At 39.3% G+C, this 16,966-nt stretch overlaps 1 protein-coding gene across 1 annotated transcript; it reads right to left on the reverse strand.

Annotated features, from left to right (window-relative positions):
* Positions 1 to 12,180: 12,180 nt before the first annotated feature.
* Positions 12,181 to 13,569, reverse strand: LOC139422186 (homeobox protein Hox-B13a). Its single transcript, XM_071173345.1, has 2 exons — positions 12,903 to 13,569; positions 12,181 to 12,428 (listed from the first exon to the last, which is right to left on the reverse strand). Exons 1-2 carry the CDS (start codon positions 13,567 to 13,569, stop codon positions 12,181 to 12,183), a joined length of 915 nt encoding a protein of 304 aa, XP_071029446.1.
* Positions 13,570 to 16,966: the final 3,397 nt, after the last annotated feature.

Genomic DNA, 16,966 nt, shown 5'->3' on the forward strand with positions numbered 1-16,966 from the left:
AAAATGAGATGCTCTCAATCTAAAAGTCTTGTATTTCAAAATTGCTCTGTATTTTAGATTTCGCTGAAGCCATCTTATTTATCCCACGAATATATGGACAAAGAGCAAAGAGCTATGCCTTTGAATTAATACTTTGAGTTGAAATACTGTTCGCCAAGCAAACTGAATGAGAGACGTGACAGTTGGAGAAAACGTCTGCCTTCGATGTGCAATACAATCCTATGACCAGAAGGTGACAGTGTTGCCTAACTTTGACTCCTGTATTTATTTTTGTTTGTATTTAACCTTAATCGTATCAAGGAGTCAAACTGAGACCAATGTCTCTTTTACAGATGAGCCCTGAATGACATAAATTACAGAAAATACACAAATCAATATAAATACAAAAATGCAAGCAGAAAAACAAGTCATAAAAAAATAAACACATTCATCAGTAATACGTCCTCAATCAGCTTTCTGAATTGCCATAGAGGCACCAGAACATCACATGTTAGAACATTTTGAAGACTGTTCCACAAATAAGGTGCAAGAAAACTTAAAGCTGATTTATGTCTGCCAAGGTCTGCAGTGGAGAGTACTGGTGTCTGCCCCTAAACAATAAGGCAGTGAGAATCTACTCTGTCTTTTTATTGCGACATTACTGATACATTTGTCACCATTTAAAGTTAGAATCCTGAACTTAAACAATTAAAAAGCTGTTACCCGCCACTGTTTTAGTAAAAAATTTGTAAAAAACTCAGGGATGCGCCTGGAGAAATGTAACCACTATCAAATTCATAGACAGAGCAATGGATCCAAGGACTGACCATCCATAATATCAAAATGATTATTGTAACCATGTTTTAAAGCTATACAGTGTTTATTTACATTTATATTGTTTACAAACGTTGGAGTAAAACAAGCCTCTATTTTGGGTTCTGGTGGGATACAACCGTTGAACAAAGCTCATGAGGCATTTAAGTTATATTCTTCAAGAATCAATGGGTATATATCCTCAATTTATAAGTCCAAAAAAATGGATGTAGCAACTAAGGATACTAGCTTTAATCACAAATGCCCAGATATAGACATTTAAGTTTCACTGCAGCATATGTCTATAATGGGGCCTATGATGGACACAATATACAGACTGTCCATGGAGATTACAACCAAACATTGTTTTACACAAGAACAAATGAGAAAAGCAAACTCGTCACAGAATGTGTTTGTCTACTCCATCCAGGGCCGGCTCTAACCTTTTGGGGGCCCTACGCGATATTTGGTTGGGGGGGGGGGTCATTTTTTATGACAGCCGAGAACAAAATGTACGTTTAAAGTTAATTTCCTGCAATTCTACACCTTTTGCCATGGAACGTAGAGAAAATGTTGCAGTTTTATAGCTAATTTCCTGCAATCCTATACATTTTGCCATGACTTATGCCATGAGTGAGAGTGACTAACAACTCTCTGGCTAGACTAACTTATCAATCTAAAATGTGTAAGCTGACCGCTAATTGAGTGACTGTCAGTGACTGACAAAAGAGAACAACTGCTGATGCACAACCAAATTGACTAGCGTACACACTTTTGGCCCAAACACTGATGATTTGGATGGTCTGCTTGCAATTAGCATATTCATCCAATTAATATGGTCAAAATCTGGCTTAACAATGACACCCTGTACAGAGTCTCTCTTCCAACATGTTGACATATCAGACCACAATAGACATGGTTTTCAATTCAACCCACAATTCTATCAAGGGCACTTTCAATGTCATCCAAAAATCTTCCTCTTCATCATTGTTCCATTCTCTCTATTAGTCCACAGCCGTCAGGTGTATTGTTCTGGTGTGTCCCTCTGCCCCACTGCCATGAAAGATGCAAGGATGGGGTCCTCAATGATGAGTCCGCCTTATTCACGATCCCTCTGGAATCTGGGAGACGGAGAAGTTGATTGGTTATTACTTCAGCCTGAAAAAGCCTGTGATGAAATTAACATGCTGATATGAGAATATTCATAAAGAATTTTCCTTGGTTTCCACTCTGCCTACTTGGCATGCATGCAGTATATTACATGGACATGCTATTTATTTGAACAAAGGCCCAATATCTAATAAACTGCATTCTGAATGGAAACTGTGTTTTAGTCATGGTTAACCTGTTGGGCAGTGTTGTCTCACACTTAAACATCAATGAAAAAGTATGAAGAACCACACACTGTATAGTCTACTGTACATGGCCTACAGTAGGCCCTACCAGCACCTGTGTTAAGCAATCAAACATCGATATGTAAAGATGGTCGATAGGCAACCCGTGATCTCATGATGGATGAATTAAAAACTACTAGGACTGACTAACATTGATATTTATAACGAAGCCACTAAGCCAGTTGATCAATTCAAAATCATGCAAAACGCATGTAGGCATATGGGCCTACTTCTCAAATTGGAACCAAAACTGCACAATGCACAATGCAAGTATTTTCCAATAACTCCTGAGTTTTATTTTGTATTAATATATATTTGGTGACAGCCAATCTAGATCATTGGACAAGGGTGAATTATTTTATAGATATGTATTTCAGTGACTGTATTGCCTCCGACAGACAATTACGATGGGGAACACACGCTCAATGTCCCGGGTGCCTATCAGAGCGAGAACAATTCAATAAAGAGCCTTCCTGTAAAACGAGCAGCCTATGTCGTCACTGGGAAGGACCGCCGGGTTTTTCGGAATCGTAAAACACTAGACCGTTCTCTAATCAGAAGCTCTCGCTTCAAGATCGCGTTTGACCTTGAGTGACCGTGAAAGAGGACAAAACCAAGAAATTCGCTTCTGTCTGTGTAAAGTATCGTTTCTATAACTCTCTTTATTCTATTTGATGTCAAATCCCGATCTAAAGATTGGTATATTTGGTTTGTGAGTGCGGTCTCTGCACAATCCCCCTTGAAGGAGAATTCTTCCATCGACCTCATGGGTAGCCAGCCTACTAGTGGACGCTTAATGCAACTATCTGGCTGCATGTCACTCAAAACGACGCAAGATGGCAGAAGAGAGCCGACCTACTGAAGACAAGGACGTTGCTCAAACGTGCCTGTCTCTTTGATTATGCATACGAATTCATGTCAAATGTACCAATCATATTTTAACACAACTATATTCTACAAGTTTATAGTGCAGCCTAGAAGTGAATAAACTATTTTAAATAGTTAGGCTACCCCAACAAGAAGTCCAAATTATGCCTTCCTGCTTTACTAAGTCATTGGGAAATAGGCTATTAACCAAATATGATACAATTTGAATACATTATTTTAATTTTTCATGTCAATCATCAAGCATCACATTGTACACAATCAAGAGTAGGCTACCTCATAGCAAGGCTAGTAAAATTGCAATTTATGTACAGAAAAAAAATAGAAACCGCTGATGCCCAAAATAAGTATTCGTGATTCATGAAGATTAATCGGTACGTGCTGATAACTTGTTGAGGAGCACGAACAATAATACTATCGAATGATTTGAGAATTCAATTGCAAAATCCTATTTCAAAAAAGGACAATTAAACATCCATAAAATAAGAACGCTTCTGTTGTATACCTTTTCGATAGTATTATTGTTGGGAAGTACTTTTTACAAGATGAACATGGTAGAAAGAAATTCAGCTCGAGGTAGGTCGACTCAAGAACATCTTAGACCACACATAAATACGTTTTTACCATTCTCATCTTATCCTCTTGTATTGTTCCGCATAGATTACGTAGGACCAGATAACATCCAACATTTTAATCAAGATTTGAAAAGATAAGGCATAGAAGAATAACATAAAACTAAATCGGAATTGTATACAATGCATATTATTGTATTGGTTAAAAAGTAATAGGATAAACAAACAGCTATTGTCTATCAAAGCCTCTAGAGATATTTCATGCGACAATGAGAGCAAATATTTTTATAACGCAAAATTACAACTCAGTATTGACATGTTTTCTAACGAAATTAAGGTATTGACATGACACAGCATATGCCTATGCATAAGAAGAAATTGCTAATTTCGACGGACACACAGGAACCCGCATTGCAGTATTTAGGCAGTAGCTCTTTCAGTAGCCTAGATTTTTCATTATAAGAAGTGTGTGTGCAGTAGTTATTGATAATTCATCATTTTATTGCTCACTGTATCCTATCGTTTTCTACATTCAGGCTAAATGTATAAACAGTTCAACAACTTTCAATTGTAATCGATTGGTCATATTGAAGCATGCATTTGCGAGACTCTCTCTAGAACTAATAGAGTTACATTAGTATTTCTTTACGCACTTATCGAAATAAATAAATTGGTAGCATATTACGTTTAGAATTTATATCACAGAACCACTAAACGTTTTGAATAGTGTCAGAGGTCAAACACAGCAGGTCTGATTCATATCTCCAAATGGGAATGCAATAGACTTGTATCAAACATGTAACACAATTCGGATTACAAAGATTGCATTCGTTTATCCATGTCCGTTTACTTTGTTCACCAGATGTTACTTAGGCTATATTGACCAATACAGCTTACAACATTATATATAACGTTGTCTATATATCTTAAACGGGCACAACTCTGAAGTTCCACAACAATTTGTATCCCAATGTAGGATAATGGAATTGCTTTTAACCCGGGAAGCTATTGCCTACCGAAAAGGTGATCAATTATGGCTGTAGAGAATGAATTAACCGAATTACAAGTTATTGACGATTTTGTGTGTTATTGTTTTGGAAAATCGTTAAAATACACAACGGCCTGCAAAAACCAGGATAACTATATCGGGCTATTTTGTGAACTGCGGTTTCGCTAATACACTCCGACACCTGGCATCAACTCTTGTCCAATATAGGCTTGCCTACACCACTACCCCCGAGAGCAATGTCTGGCGTGAGGTGTTGACAAACCACCCACGTCATGATACAAAATGCCCTTTTTACTGGCCCTCAAAATATGGAATTTGCGACCAGGAATGCGAGTGAGGTCAATTGGGCCTCGGCTTCTAACACGCTGCTGATTCGTGTAGGGCACCTCTGCACTCTGGCGCGGCCCAACACATCTGGACCACATCCACGCGATGCCAGCGGGCTAGTGCACTGGGCTGCTAACAACATCCACGCCTTTCATTACGATTCTAGCTACACCACTCATCCAGATGTACTGAGTCCGATTGTAATGCCTGTGCAAGGCATGGAGCAAGGTTAAAGCGATAGTTTACTCAAATGACAAAATGACACATTGGTTTCCTTACCCTGTAAGCAGTCAATGGACAAGGTATGACAACAATCCATACTTCGGTGTAGTTTCCCTGGCACTGTTTCCACATGCTAATGTTTTTCAATTTGTGTCATGGGACCGATATTAGCATATCTCGCGCATCATGTCCAAATCATCCAAAGTATCTCAAATTATTTGTGAAGCTCAACAAAGTCACATTTAGATGTTTTGAACAAAATTCGTCCCATGAATTGAATGGGATTTGTGCCACAAATGCTAAAACATTCGCATGTAGAAAGGGAAACTAAACCAAAGCATGGCTTGCTAGATATAGCAATGTTTGTGTTATTCGGTCCGATACTGAGGACTTGGGACATAACATTATTTTTGTAATTGTAGGCCATGAGTCAATATGTAAAGCCATATATGATCATTGACAATATATTCAGCATAATGTTATTGAAATGAATTATTGGTGGGCTAAATAAATCCAAATGTAGCTAACAGCTATAACATAACTAGACTCTACAACTGGAGGTCAGTGCGTAAATGATTTCAATGACAGGGAAAATGATGGAACCAATAGTTAGCCCAGCACAATGTAGAACATTGCCTCACTTTCTTCCAAAACCAACTCCGATTTATAAGGTCAACATAATTGTAGTGCCCCGTAAAATTTCACAGATGAGTTGTGTGTTGCATGCCAATACATTTGGTTATTTTACTGCGTAGTCTTAAAGTTATGTTAATCTCGGTTTAAGTAGGCGGGCTTTTCCTCTTAATCAGAACGATGCTATGATGTGTTTTCATTGTGCGCGGGTGGGCTGGTGATCATTAGCGCGCTCAAGAGTTCCAACTCGTGTTCCTGTTTGTCAATACCAACACCTCTCCCGCTTCTCCCAGTTCCCCTGGCGACATAAGAAAATAAAGCACAAACCTAACCGGATTCAAGATATACACTGAGTAGCCTAGCCCATGGTCAAACGACAGGCCAAGTCCATGCTGTCACCCTTTAGTATAATTTCCTCTCATATTATTTTCAGTATAGTCTTTGTACCTTATAAATATTGTTCATTTTATCCCTGTAGGTAGCCTAGCCTTGTCTTCTAGAACCCCATTTATTCAGCCATATCCGGCAGCTGAAAATACAATAATCTAGGCCTGGTTGAATGCGTCTATCCAAAAGTCCCTTTGCTGGCGTATGGGTCCTATCAATAACTTTTGGCATGTCACTCTACAAGAAAGGTAAATAACGGCATACGAATACATACCTAACATGATGAGAGCCTTATCAATTAATCTTAATGACTCTCCTTTCTCAATGTAATGTCAGTAAGTATCCAGCTATTGGCTATACGTTTGGTAGCTTATTAATGGTAATATGTACATTCGAAAAGTTTGTAGACATAAATATTGGACACCTAACTGTGAAGTGTTGTGGAGGGAATATATGACAAAAAATTATAATATATAAAAATTAAAATAAATATTCAAGATTCAGACATACATTAGAATAGCCTAAAGTTTTTATTTTTAAATAGTTAGAGCTAACATGCCTAATAATAATAATATGTTGGATACATATAGGGTAAACAGATAAAAGTTGTTGAAAATGATAGGCCTATGTGACTTTTGAGCATCTACACAGTGCAAGGCCAACAATTTGTTTTGCTCAACAACAACAAAAAGGCATTTTAGTTATTTCCTCCGAGTTTTCAATCCTAAAATGTGGTGTAGCCATATCATAGTGAGCCGTTCAAAATAGCAAATTTGACCACTTATATGGGCAGCAAGCACGTGCACCGCCAGAAAATATATTTACAGTTGAGTTCATGATCTATTGGAATAGTGTTGGCACCAGCTGATGTGGCTGTAAGAAACATCATTTGTTTCTACAATCTGTATGCTCTTTATAAAAGCACACATTTGGGGAAATTCTAGCTCAGCTACAGTTTAGCTAGGCTATTAGTGTTGTGCTTTTCTAAATGTGTCTTTAGGTGGGGATTTTCATCTATGATCTTTTCCCACAATAGCTTCTTACATGTGTCTATTGTTCATCTTTGTAAATATTGTATATAGATATCGCCTATGTTTCCATGTGATTTTGACCTTGTCCCCATATATACTATATGGGAATGCAGGTCTTATTCTCAATTCATTAATCCATGTAGGCCTGTGTGTCACCTTGTAGCTCAGGGAGCTCAGACTGAGCTGACCACTAATTCTAGGTGCATCGTTGGAGGCCTGGTGTGTAGAGTCATTTCTTCTTCCTCCTGCATGCAGCGAATACGTTTTGAGCCTCAGGTCTATTGACCACCTCTGTCCAGACAAGGGCCAGACTACTTATTGTTTACAAGATGTCTCAAGTTCAACTGCAAAGTCCACCGTGTAACAAAAGACTGTCCTCAATGCAGACTAGGGGGAGGGGGAGTCTGCAAAGGGAAAGAGTGTAATAAACGGGGGAAGGGGGACGGGGGACTGGACGTGAACTTGAGAGAGAAGAGTCTGGCGCATTCTTGAAATGAAGCATGCTCCTGGGACGGACAATTGAAGATATATTTACCTGGAAGACATCGCGGGATAGAGCTTGAACTCTCCTGCTTGTCTTCAAGCAAGCCACCAAAAGCACTGTCAAAATATTCCTATTTTAACAGATTGACATATTAATTAGCAATCTGCCTTGTTTAAAGAAAGCACACTCAGGAGTTTCAAAGATTAGCCTGAGTGGCCGAATGTCTCAAATCTAGAATATGCCTAAAGTTACCATGTCCAAAACATTTAATAGAATTAAGCATATTAACTGCTTTACCCCATTTCATTTTGTGTAACTTTCCTATCACAGTAGGTCACATTTTCATTTTCTGAGAAAATACTAAAATTGAAAATAGGCCTACTGAAATATATATTTTAAATTTGCTTCCATATACCCGTCAAGTTTCACAGACATAAACATTGTCCCTGTCAAATACATCGAATAAAGTTAAGTAGGCCAAACTATGATATTAAAGCATAAATGTATAGCCAATATGTGGCATAGCCTGTCCTATCAATAAATTAGTTTTGAGCGTCACACTTTAATCGTCACACTTCAGAGTTGGAATGCTGTGTGATGATGATAAGATCTGTTGCCTACTTCAAAAAGCCACGAGATGCTATTCTTTGTGGTTATGTTACAAGTTATATCTCTGTGAATCTTGAGCAAAGCTATAGGCTATACTCCTAACCCTGATATTGTATTGGTAGCTGGGTATCAAGCACACTCAAGTCCCTGAGCGTTTGTGTTATGAGAATATCTTAAATTGACTAAAGAAAAATGTCGATCACAGTGAAGACAACGTTCAACAAAAGCCAAAATATTGCTTCTGTACTGCGGCACTATAGGCTACAGCGTCAATCTTCCGTCACTCCGGAGTGGGATAGGCCCAGATGCACGTAAAAGGCCTTGAAGTGGCTATAGGCCATACGAAATGGGAAATGGATATATTTCCTATACACTGATAAAATATCGACCAATTACAATTTATTATTGTAAATAGAAGAGTAAAACAATTAATTATAGGGTCTGGTATTTCAACTGAGGGAAAATGCAGCTTTATTGTATTGCTGGTGGAAAGCTACTTCCGTGCTTAAAGCTCATATTGTGTGTTTTCTAAAGGAGGAGAAGGAACTACCATTAAACCACAACGTAAACACAAAGCAGACGCGCCGTTTGTTAGAATGCTTTTGTCAAGTTCAATGTTAACCAGCGGTGGAAAGAATGGTATTCTGCATTTATTGCCTAGCACAGTTAGGTGCAAGGCACGTCTAGCCTACGCTGTGTTGGTCTGAAAAGCAGCACTGCACATGCTGTGAAATCTGGACTGAGAAATGACTAGTCCATTCAAAATCTCCATGAATTGGCTATAGGCCATGTTGATTATAATTTATTCTAATGCACAAACTTAATCAATAAGATATACTGGGGGGAAATACATAATTCAATTGTATTTAAAACAATGAAACTGCAATAACGACATTACAAATTTGGTTTCAAAGGGCATGCATTGCTATTTACTGAGGCTTACCTGAATGAATAGAAATGCTACGGGGCACAAAAAGCTGCACACTCAAAGTGATACAAGCGCCTTAGGTTGTGTTGAAATAGGCCTATGAGGTCTAATAGCTGTTTTTATCGTCTTATTTTGGTATCGTATGTCAAATAAATTATGTCTGGTCTGATAGTAGCACCAGGATAATATCATAAAATATATGGGTTTGGGTTGGAATACTAAAAAACTCAGATGGGTTTCCAAAAGTCTCTCGCAATGCGTAAAGCGGCACAAAAAAAAAGTGTACAGTGTTCAACGGGCTTTGATATCGTTCCTCTCAAATTCTGTCAGGATCCATACCAAGCACAAACTTCCCCAATCAAGGTTGGAACATTAGATTAGTGCTTCAGCTCGTCTTTGTAATTGTTGCATTTATCAATGGTAAAGTGAAACAACCTGTATTATTATTGCATGACTATGCTGGCTGTCTGAGCGTTGCCTAGGCTACATATGGCACATATTATGGTACGCCTACGTCTTAATCAATGCGTCGGTAGTGTATGTTTTAATCTGAAATGTCGCTCCGCAACATTTTTCCATTGGCAACATTCCCCAAAAGTGTCTATATTTCCCCAACGAGCTAAATACATGCCTATATGGTGTGTCGACTTGCATTTAAAACAGAGCACAGCAAAAAAGAAAGCAACAGGACGATGCAAAGGTGATGATGCTAAGCCTTTGAATAACGACGCACCTTTTACACCCTGACTAATCTAGACCGGCGTTAAGTGCAGTATGCAGCCGGAGCGCGCTTTAGCTCTGCTCACTATCCAACAATTAAACTGTTCCGAACCGGACAGATGCGTAAATCACGTCTCAAAAGACTGTTAAACAGATTATAGTGCGTAAATCTGCTTATCCAAACGAGCGAACATTCGGATAATAATATTTCATACAGTTACGCAGGAGGATAGCCAATATGAGATCCTCTGAACACGAAGGGAAGCATGTGTGGGGCACCAAGGCTAGAAGCTACTTTGAGGGCCTTTTCCATAACAAGAGTGACACAAAATAATGTTTATGTTGTGAGATTTACTGTATATCCGAGATATGGACAACTGAAGATAATCAGATCTAGCATAACGGTGGCTATAGGCTATTCATAGGGACATAGAAACACCCCGTTCCCCGTGTAAATGTTCATGATTAGCGTTATTGCTGATCTGGTGAGCACGTGACACTCAAGGTCAAGGTCAAGGACGGATTAAGGAATTCTGCAGTTGCCTCATGCTCTTTTTTTCTTCTTGAACGTAAACATTCCTCGTATCCACCGAGAACAGGATATATAGACTAACAACCAATATTGAATAATCAACTCATTTCTTGACGCTTGAAGTGAATTTAATTTGTTTTAGTTTGCATTTAAAGGCCTATATCTATAGTCAGTTTAAACTTTGTAGCCGTATTTGACTGATTTCGTGTTGAATAGGCTAGGAATTATGTTAATTTTTAAAAGAAAATAGGCCTACCAATTAACAAAATCCTGTCTAAACCATTCATATATATTTTGAAGTAGCCTATTGGCCTAGGCCTGCGTAAACCTCCAAGGGTTCCAAGAGTATTAATGAAGCAGTAATAAGAGCATCAGTAGGTGATACAAGTAAGGCTAAGTAATAACATACAACACATTATATAGCTAGCCATTTTAAATATGGCTGTGTTTGCAGGCCTTCAACTTTCAAAGTATATTTAAGCAATAAGGCCAGAGGGGGTGTTGTATATGACCAATATACCACGGCTAAAGGCTGTTCTTATTCACGACACAATGCGGAGTGTCTGGACACAGCCCTTAGACGTGGTATATTGACCATATACTTTAAACACCAGAGGTGCCTTATTGATATTATAAACTGGTTACCAAAATAATTAGAACAGTAAAAATAAATGCTTCGTCATACCGGTGGTATACTGTAAGAGTACATCACGGCTGTCAGCCAATCAGCATGCAGGGCTCGAACCACCCAGTTTATAATAAATGATATATTTGGCACAATTGGCACAGTAGCTTTTACCCACCACCAAAATCATTAGCCCCAGAAAGACTGTTATTTGGCACGAAAAGCATGATGTTATTTGTAAAGGGTATGGATACTTTAAAAGTAATATTTGTAATATTTTTGATAAGTCATATTTTTGATGCAGCTTTCATGATGGAGCATATTATGTCAAATGAATCACCAACTTAATGCGTAAAACTCATATTTCAAATATATTATAAACGGTTTGAAATAACTTTACATTGCACTGGAATTTCTGAACTCCATTTCTTGGTCTTAGACCATCCCTATTTCAATGTGTACATTTACCAATCATTACCAATTCTATTTTATCTTTAACTATCCCTATATAAACAGGGTTTGCAAACATAATCACATATATAACACATATATTCCATGGAGTAACATTTAATGTATACAACATACTGGGATTAAAACAATTTATTAAGCATTACGCTATATTTTTTTAAAGTACTGTTTTACAAGCGTTATAAACAGTATAGATTGGGAATATGATTGCATAATACGTTTCCTATTCTACTGCAGTAACAACATTGACATACCTAACATATAGCCTATATATACCTCCATGTATAGCACGAGTTAAACAGTTAAGCAGACGTAAGTGTTACATTAAAGCAGGCAAGTGCTGTATTTACAGGCCTCTAAAACATTGTCTTTAGAGGGCTTGGTTCTTGTTTTATTTCTTCTTTTCTAAAGACGAATTGGCGATGCAATTGCGCAAGCAAAATAGCACACCAAATCCCAATCCAAAAAAAGGTACCACGTCGACGTTTTCTTTCCTTCATTTTTTGTTCATACAGCAAAAACAATGTCCCTCGTCCAAATCGTCTAGGTCAAGCCTGACTGACTACGGCGCACTGGTCTTGACTTTGGCCACGAACTTCTTCTCTTTAACTCTCCTGTTTTGAAACCAGATCGTAATCTGCCTTTCCGACAAGTTGGTTCCTGCTGAAATCTTTCTCCTCTTATCTTTCGTGATGAATTTGTTGGCGGCATACTCTTTCTCCAGTTCCTTTAGCTGCACCTTGGTGTACGGAATCCTTTTCTTTCTACCGCGACGAAAGGAGTTGCCATCGTGTTGGTGGGCCACTACATCTGCAATGGACAACAAAGAGAAACTGAAGTCTGTAAAATGTGCATTTAATTCTATAATTCAGTCTTTCTCATTGCAAGGGATAACCCATGCTGCGTTTTTGAGAAACGGAAGTGTATAACTGCCTACATATTGAAGAATTAACACCACAATGAGGTATTCAGAAGCTCAGAAAACCAGGAAGACTACAACGACCAAAATGGTCGCTCATATGAACGTGCGTGCCTATACCGAGACACATATTACAATTCAATACTCAGCCCAAACATGCGATAGAATAAGGGATTGAAAATCATAATGCATTAGATGGCTTGCGATTAATGCACAGAATGAAAAGTAATTGTATTGCGTGATCATGCATTAGAAAAAGCTTGAATTAATTTGCCTCATATAGGCTATCCAACCCATGTCACAATGTGTCCCATTACAGTAATCTAATAATCTACTAAAACAGTGTGCAGAGCATATGTTTTTACCTGCCAACGCAGATTTCCAAAGGTGTCCGGCTTGACTCTGGTCCTTTGAGCAGTACATCTGGCCGCCCCAGCCATTCGTCAGTGCCCACGGCTGATAGCTGTCCATTGGAAGCAGCGTGTCGTGACGGGGCTCTCCTGCCCCGAGAGTCTGCACCACCGACACGTCCAGGTAGCTCGCCATGGACTGGTAGGGGCTTGGGTACCCGTGGTAGAACGCAAATTCTTTAGCCCGGCTCGGGTATTCTTCAGATGTGACCGGGGTGTCCATGTATTTTTCCGCAGAGTAGCTGAGCGCGCTGGGCTGGGTGCAGGATTTGAGCGAACCCCGCCCCATTCTGCAGGGATAATAGCCGTTGCCAAAGTACCCATAGGGTAAGGGACCTGTGGAGGAGCCTTGAGGGACCGCGGGGCATGGTGTGCACTGTTTGCCTGGTTCCCCGGAGCTTGAGCCCGATACATCCACCGCGGAGTAGCCGGAGCTGTGCACCAGGCTAGAGGGGTGACCCCCCAGAGCGGAGTGGGCCATCAGATTCCTGCACTGGTTGGCCGCGAAATTGCCGCTACCAACCAGACCCTCCATGTTCTTGTTCAGCTCATCCAAGTTGTTTTCATACACAAACATAACCGTGTCCGCCCAGCGAGGATTCAGGACCAAGGAGGTGGTCATATCACGCTCACCATTCGGGCGGAGAATTCTGTTTCAAAGACCCAAGTCCAGAGTAGGACACCAGGTTACATCCACAGCTGGATTGACGCAACGGACCAAAACTTGGAATGGCGCGTCTCCATTGGATGAAAAGCTTACCACGTGATAAGAAACCCTTGTTGGGGATGTCAGTCAAATACATTATTTCTATTGCTTTGGAGAAATGACACGAGATACTCTTCAGCGTATTGTTTTGTCATTTTCTATTCCCCAATTGTTGTGTTTTCTGCGGTTTCCATGAACACGCTGTCTGGAAGAAATAGTACAATTCAACCTCTGACTACAATTCTGAAGCACAGCATTTCAATAAAAACGGTGTACAAAAGCCTTTCTACATGCATTTCGTACTGGATTTGTAGGGTGAAAAAAGCTTTCCAAAGCTCAATGCGCCTAGCTCTCCAAAGGCCAGTGGAAGCAGACAAACTAGCATGTAGCCCCTAAGATAACCATGCAAAGGACTACCTATGTTAATTAAGGCACGTCAAGCAATGATGGCATGAGGACTATTTTACCTATGACATCTATTGAATGCGCAGAAAATCTGGGAATGAATCACTTTGGCAATCACTCCAACAAAAGTCTAGTAATAATGTAACCCTGCTTGTTTTGTTAAACGATTGCATAAAAATCATATTGGCCTCACATAGGGAAATGGTAATTCAAAATTAACACTGTTAAGACATACTTTTTTTTAAACTTTCACACAAAATGACTATTAATGTAGATTTTACCACAAAACCCAACAGATTATGTTACACTGTTTGCCTCTTTACACTGTTTGCCTGGTTTGGCTTTAATTAGATCATGTAAAATGCAGAACATTTCCCAATGGTTATGGACATATTTAAAGTCGTATAATCGTCCTTGCCAAATGCATGAAGAAAGTTTATCGTTGTCATAAAAATATCCTTTAAGCATAACATGAGATTGCATACCTGGCACATTTTTGAGGGGGGATTTTAGAAATCAACTACTTTGGACGTTTAATAGTAAATTATGTGCGCTTTTAGAATATAATGCTTAATGCTCATGGCTAAAAACATATTACTGAAGGAATCGTAAAGATAATTTATTAACGGGATTGAAGGTCTTAAGATTTCTAAAATACGGGTGAAGTTCAAATAGATTTAGTGGGGTTTTGAGGCACTTGAGAGTAATATTCTTTGTGTAATCATTATTTCTGTGGTTATGACTGTAGTTATGAATTGGAATATTTTATGCTCAAATGCATAGGCCTATTGCCATTATTCCAGATTAGGCTAAACGTGTCTAAAGTATGTTGGGGCTCCTGAGTGGCGCAGAGGTCTAAGTGCTAGAGACGTCACTACAGACCCTGGTTCGATTCCAGAATGTATCACAACTGGCGTGATTGGGAGTCCAATAGGGCGGTGCACAATTGGCCCAGCGTTATCCGGGGGTTAGGGTTTGGCCGGGGTAGACCGTCATTGTAAATAAGAATTTGTTCTTTAACTGACTTGTCTAGTTAAATAAAGGCACACTATAAATAAATACATGTTATATCTCAAACCTGGCATGAAGTGTTTCAAAAAAGCAAAGTACGCTTTCATTCTGCCATGAAGTGGGTCTTGGTTTGGAAAATCTGTGTAGGCTATGCCCGTACGTAAAATGATAATCATAGTTGTAGAGGACGACATGAAAAACACAATGACTAAATACCTATATTACAGGTTGCTCTCATATTCACAAATGTGTTGAGCGAGATAGGATTTGGGGCGGCAGGTAGCCTAGTGGTTGCTGGATCGAATCCCCGAGCTGACAAGGTAAAAATCCATCGTTCTGCCCCTATAATGTTCACTGGTAGACCGTCATTGTAAATTAGAATTTGTTCTTAACTGACTTGCCTAGTTAAATAAAAAATAAAATGAGTGGGCAAATACTCATGTGCGTAAAAGTGGTGTTTAATCTGAAAAGTAGCCTATATGCTGCAATTAAAAATCCTTTACCTCTCCGACTCTGCTATTTTGAAGGTAGGCCTGATGTTATCTAGTATTATGAAAACATATGTCAATCTTCTTCTGGAATTGCTATCAGGTAACGAAATGTTCATTTTAGCTCGAAGGCGCAATTATGCATTTTATGGTTGATTTGCGTCAGCGAGAGACGCACAAGGTCCAGCGATATGGACAATGTTTCAAACAATATAACTATAATGAAAACGTTTCAAGCAATACAAATAGGTTAAACTAGTGGCTGATTCTTCTCATTAGTCAGGATTTGTACATTGTGTTTAAATGGGATAGGCAGAAATACTCTCTCTCAATCTTTACCCTCTACCCAGATTATTTAAGTGCAACAACAGCATCGCCTCACTCATTCCAACCCTCACCACACACACGCGCGCACACACAACCCCCGACAGTAGTCTTTACATAGGGATCAGAATAGGCCCTCAAGGTCAAGGCCAAGTTTAAAGTGAGTCTGGCCCTCCCTGAAGGCTCTGTTTAGGCCGCCACCGACCAGACCAGACCCGCCCCTGCCTGAGTAAATGCTCAAGTTCAAGGCTGCCTCTGTCTGTGTGTCATCATCACAAACACACAAGGTACACACATACCATATAACGTTTGTAACCAGCACCTTCCTTTCATTTCAATCGAAGATAGACCTACAGACCACAGGGCAAGTGACTAGGCTAGCCTGTATACGCTCAATTAATACATGATTTATAGAATAATGTATTAAGAATTCAATCTACAGTTTCCAAACGTATATTGAGATTACTCTTGAATAATTGTGCAATAGTGCAGGATGAGATTGCAGTATGTTATGCTGTATTTGGCGCGTTTGTCTGCTATGTCATGTCTCATGCGTACCGCGTCGATGCCACGCGCCTTGGCTCCTGGAGGTGCAAAGCATCCGCCTAATGGCACATGTTGTACTTGCGCACAGAGCTACTGTACGCAGGAAATGCCTTAATAACCCTTATTGTCAAACTTCCGGCCCAGTTGTCGAGGCTCATAATGATTTCACAAAGGGGTCGGTGCATTTCACGGTTGTCTCGCTCTCCACGAAAATAAAAGGCATTTTCCTATACCCAAATCCAGGAATAAGGAATGGTAAGTGTCAAAACTGATTTGTAACCTAAGTAATATTAACTGTGCGTAATTGCGCAACTAACAAGGGGAGTGACTCGGAGGGAAGACAACAATAGAAAGAGTGGTGTACACGTGCAAATAAACTCAGGTTAAATATTTCCTAGGAGGGTAAATAAAATGTATTACCAATACTTTGAAAACGGTAATATATTCAATTTCAAACTACTTGTCCATAAAACATATTCAAACCCAAAATCTATACAATAGCTAGCGTTATTTGGTATGAGTTACTTGCGAATACAGTA

Source organism: Oncorhynchus clarkii, chromosome 12, assembly GCF_045791955.1.
Source record: "Oncorhynchus clarkii lewisi isolate Uvic-CL-2024 chromosome 12, UVic_Ocla_1.0, whole genome shotgun sequence".
In the NCBI taxonomy this organism is placed as follows: Eukaryota; Metazoa; Chordata; class Actinopteri; order Salmoniformes; family Salmonidae; genus Oncorhynchus; species Oncorhynchus clarkii.